The sequence below is a fragment of the Phytophthora infestans genome, genomic scaffold (assembly GCF_000142945.1).
Source record: "Phytophthora infestans T30-4 supercont1.21 genomic scaffold, whole genome shotgun sequence".
Taxonomy (NCBI): Eukaryota; Oomycota; class Peronosporomycetes; order Peronosporales; family Peronosporaceae; genus Phytophthora; species Phytophthora infestans.
Genome location: NW_003303738.1, coordinates 1,257,359 through 1,262,343, shown reverse-complemented (window position 1 = coordinate 1,262,343; position 4,985 = coordinate 1,257,359). Strand labels below are relative to the sequence as shown.

Below are 4,985 nucleotides of genomic sequence, written 5' to 3'. Positions count from 1 at the left end.
GGGTGGAGCTGCTTCTGGAACGCCATTGGGTAATCACATGTTGGAACGCTATAATTGTATGAAGGCACATGGCATTGTTGATTACGCCACACTTACGAGAGGACAGCAACATATAGATAGTGTTTAGAGATACATATTGGACAGTTTTGATTAACGCTAATTCACTCACTTTGGATTTGCGTCTTATTCAACAAGCCCCAATTGCGTAGACAATCGTCGCTGCGTATCATCTAGAAAGATAAATACAGTCAAAGCCAACAAACGTGGTTAATTTATGGATAAATCTAGGCATTTAATCCAAAAGCTAGATAGAACTCGGAAAACATGGTCAGCCCTGGAGCAATTGCAGCGTACGAAACCACGAACAGCCTTCTGCTGACCGCTTCTTAACTATCGCGTGTAGGCACGGAAGGTTAATAGTCTGCTCGACTCGCAACCAAACAGCTTGGTCTCCTTTTCTAATATGTATTCATGTTGAAGCTGTCGTATCTCCAATGTCTACACTAGTGTAGCTGCTCGCCTTCGCCAGCTCCACATTAACGTCAGATTGTGTCGTTTTAGACAGCAGCTATCCATCGCATTGTCATGCCCAGTATCTCACTCATCTCCTCGGTATACGAAGTATTCCGTTGATCTTCTGGAATTTACACGGCGTAGTATTCCTCCTCCTTATGCTGGTGTAGCAATAACATCATTTCAAGCTAGTGTTGATTGAGAAACGGCTGCTTGTCTTTGCCCAATAGGCTCTTTATATGGTTATTTTCTAGCTGTGCAAATAAACACAATACGCCATAACCCACATGGCATTGCTAGTTTCCCAATTATTTTCAGCATGCTCCCACAATTTTTGCCTTCCTTCTTTTACGCCCGGTATTAGCCAAAACGTTACGGTGGATTTGTCTCTAGTGGCCCGCTAGAATCGCTTGAGCACATACGGTGGTGGACGCCACGTGGGTTCGCTAATTGAATCTGATCCACGTCCACCGGGTGAATATCATGGTGGTGGACGTGGATGGAGGGTGGATAGGAGGGAATACAAACCTTATGATTATCAGCGGTAGAGTGCTAGTTACCATAATTTTTAATATCGATCCACTTTTTTCAATACAGCTTCTCACCAGCAGCTCACAGCTTTCTCGAGGTCATACCAAGCATCTGAGTCCTCCACGATGTCTTCCAATGTGACTTGCAGTAGTTCCAGATCGCCGCCGCATTTAGGAGCTGTCGGTACGTCAACAACATCGATAGGGATTCCGAAATCCATCACAGATTGTCTTTTTAACGCCTCCATGACGTTGGAGGACACAGAGGCAAGATTGATGGCCTATGGGGTCTAAGCAATTGCGAACCGAGTGATATTTACGACAGCTCCGCATCGTCAAGAAGGGTGTCGACTGTAACGATCACAAGGTTGGCTACGTAGAGCTGCTAATGCAGCGAACAAACAAGCTTTTTCCGAAATGCAGATTCTTGGAGTTGAGGACGGACTATCGAAGGCGGTAGCGACGACGAGGTCGAAACGACGCTCCCGACACTGCATGATGCAGCTAGTAAATGTCATGTTTTCCGAGAAGTTTGCTTAGACGGCATGAAATCGACGGAAGCGCGACCCGACAAGATCTGGGTTCTAACCAAACTCACGCCAGCTCAGCTTTTTGAACGAATTTTCATTCAGCCTTCCATAGTGATCAGGCATATTTTAGAAAGCTCAGCTCGACGCTCATCACATTTGACAAATGCAACCTAGGCGTTATAGTCCCCCATGATGCCGCAAAACTTCGTGAGATGTGGAAGGATGTTACAAGAACTCGAGCCTTACCGGTATCACGAAATGCATGCGAGTCATTTTTGCTCCAAGAATAGCTTGCATTAATGGCGGTGAACCGGCAGTGTGTATCACACACAGCTTGTACATTAATGCCGGGGCACCCATAATGGCCGCTATAGTAGCGTCCAAGACCGACGTCACCATCGTCTGCATAAGTTGGGGTCTTAATCCTAGAAAGCCATATATCTACACAACCGATACATCCACTCATCACATCACCAGAACTGATTGCCTTGAAATCACCCATCGCAACCTCTCTCTCCGAATCAGATTCGGGGAATACGATTCGCAACTCGCGAAGAGATAGGATACCAGACAGAGTAAGATCAATAACTCGATAGTACGATGAAGCACAGATCCCAACCGCCCTATGTAAACAAGGTAGAGGCTCCTGCCAAATACCGCAAAGCTCTCATGAGCATTATTGCAGGCGATATCGGCTCCACTCCGCTAGAATTTATCGATTGTTGCGCGGCGACTGCGCGTGCAGGTGTTAATAGATTCAACAAGTGGAAAAACAGTCCGCAGACATTCTAAACGTCCGATCAAACATGTTCCTATTCAGCAAAGGCTCAATTTCTTGATCGACGTCTACCCGTTGACGCGAAACTCTTCGATTGCGTGTCCGTCAACGTAGTAGTACAAAAAGAAGCATTGCAACAACAGTCGAGAGTTGTTACGCTGACGGAGTCGTCGAGCAATGGAGATGATGTCTTGCGGGGTCATGGGCCCACGCGAAGGTCTGATGCCAGATATTGGAACTATCTACTATAAACGCTTGCTAATAGCGAAACACTGACGCAGTGGCCTCTCAGCTAGTATTTATAATAATGACATCTTTTGCTGTTTCGGGACAGTTAAACGTCAGCCATCTCCTCTCGACACTGATCCACATAATCGGTCCACTAAGCCTAGACATGTTCGTAGCGCAGTGGGAGCTCAAGAAAGGTATAGTGAAGCTTGTTGAAAATAGTTAGTGTCCCCATACTCCGCAAATTCGAAAGTGAATCTAGTCGCCTGAACCGGAACGCCTGCCATTTGACCTTCAGCTTGGTGCCACTTCTGGAACGTACCTCGCACGATACCCACGACGCGGACGCGTTCTCTCGAGCCATGTCAGTTTGACAGATAAATGTATTCCATGCCACAGTACACGATTCGATATGTTGCGCAAAATGACCGGGTTTTAGACCAAGAAAATTCTTTTTATCGTTATTTTTTGTTTGATTCGCGAAAATCCATAGACGACCCTTTGGACCACTTAAGAATCGACAGTTTGAATTTCGAACCATAATGGTTCCAGAATATTTGGTTCGGGAGCTACCATACCTAAACATAATCCTGAGATTATCCTGCTTCGCGTGATAAAATTGGCTGTCAATAACAGCTAAAATTGTAAATGCAAAGGTTGAATTTGCGTCGACGATTTTGAAAAGCATTAGTTTTGTTTTTATGGCAGCACCTTCAATTTTTAGCGTATTAATCAAAAAAATGTATCCATTTATTCCGGAAACATTTTCCTATGTCATATATGCCTAGCGTACTTTGGGGCTGGTCATATTAAGATTTCTCGATGCCACATGGAAAACGTAAAACGTTTGGCCAATCATATAATATAGAATAGTGTTTTGTCCAATGAAAGGTCCATATGTGGACCACATTAAAATGAGATGTGCTGTTAACTACGAACCGAGGTTTTTCTACAGGGTTAAAATACTATCTAAAGCTATTCTTTGGAGAAAGCTCGTAATATTTGATTTTACCTAAAGTAAGATACGGGCTGATTGATTAGGCACGATTTACCCAATCGTGACTAATCAACAAACGTGCCAAGAACACTAACTCATTCTGAACCATTCTTCATTTTTCTCCGTCGAGCACGATCTATTCACAACTTTCGATGCGCGGACTCATCGTTCTGCTGGCTATCCAGGTCACTGTCGCTATACTTGTCAATGGTAGTGGTGCTGTCGAGATTGATACGCTCGCAGCGATTCGATCTGGGGTCGTTCAAGATCCTGCTGTGGCTGGCCATGCCACCAACAATGCCCAGCGGCTACTGAGAAAGCATGAGCCTGTCCACGATGACACCGAGCATGATACAGAGTCAACTGACGAAGAGAGAGATCTTTCGGCAGCTGTTAAAGCGTTTGCTGAGAAGCTAAAAAGTATCTGGACCGTCAGGAAAGTTGATGACGCAGTTAACGATATACCCAAGTTCAAAGGAGTGGGGCAAGCAGACCACATCGACGAATCAATTAACGCATTGCTCGTTGGCAAGAGCGCTGATGATGCTCACAAAGACATGATGGCACGACTGATGACGTCGATTAAAACGTTGGATAAGCAGGGATTCACTCCCAAAACATTGGAAAGGTACATCGCAGAAAAGAAGGTGGTATTACGCCGGAAGAAGCCCATTACTATGAGCCCTTATTCCTTTCGTATTGGAATGCAGTCCACGCCAAGTAGAACCTGGCATGAGGTCGTGTGTAATGCTGTGGAGGCAGCGGGTACATAGGGACCGTAGAAATGAGGAATATCCGCAGCCAGATTTTAGGCAGACCTACACGTTCCTGTTTGTCATATATGTCCAGCGTATTTTGGGACTTCAGTGGAGCTCTACCAAAACCTACACAAACTCGATTTTTGCGTCTGACAAAGCCGTGACGTATTTGCTGTCACAAATCGGTAGTAAAATGTTGAGGCGTTTTTCTCGTCTCCACAAAATGTGTCGACGCAAAATCGTTCGTACCTCATTTCTGGTACAGCTATCGGTATCCAGTCAAGCCCACTTCTAGTTTTGCTTTGGGACACAACAGCTCATACGATGAGCCGCCGTACTGCTAGAAGAGGACGGGGCTTCACTACGCCTCAGGTTGAACGTACGTAGTGCGTCACAAATAGGATCTCATGATTGATTTTAACGCTGCTTTCACTATTGCAGGCCTCTTATCTCTCGTCGAGCAGATTCTCCCTAAACACCTGTAGCAAGCAATCAAATGCCTCAGGGTCAAGGGAGACAACTGATATGAAGCTCCCACGATCTCAACTAGCATACAACGTGTGCCAGGGCGATTTAGCAGGATCAATTAGCGCTGCAACTGTTAGAACATTACGATCAAAAGAGTACATACAACGCAGCCGTAGAATCAAC

General features: G+C 45.3%; 1 protein-coding gene across 1 annotated transcript; it reads left to right on the top strand.

Moving 5' to 3' along the window:
* Nucleotides 1-3,728: 3,728 nt before the first annotated feature.
* Nucleotides 3,729-4,349, top strand: PITG_11953 (secreted RxLR effector peptide protein, putative; the record flags this gene model as incomplete). The annotated part of the gene is made up of 1 exon (XM_002901368.1): nt 3,729-4,349. One exon carries the CDS (start codon nt 3,729-3,731, stop codon nt 4,347-4,349), a length of 621 nt encoding a protein of 206 aa, XP_002901414.1.
* Nucleotides 4,350-4,985: the final 636 nt, after the last annotated feature.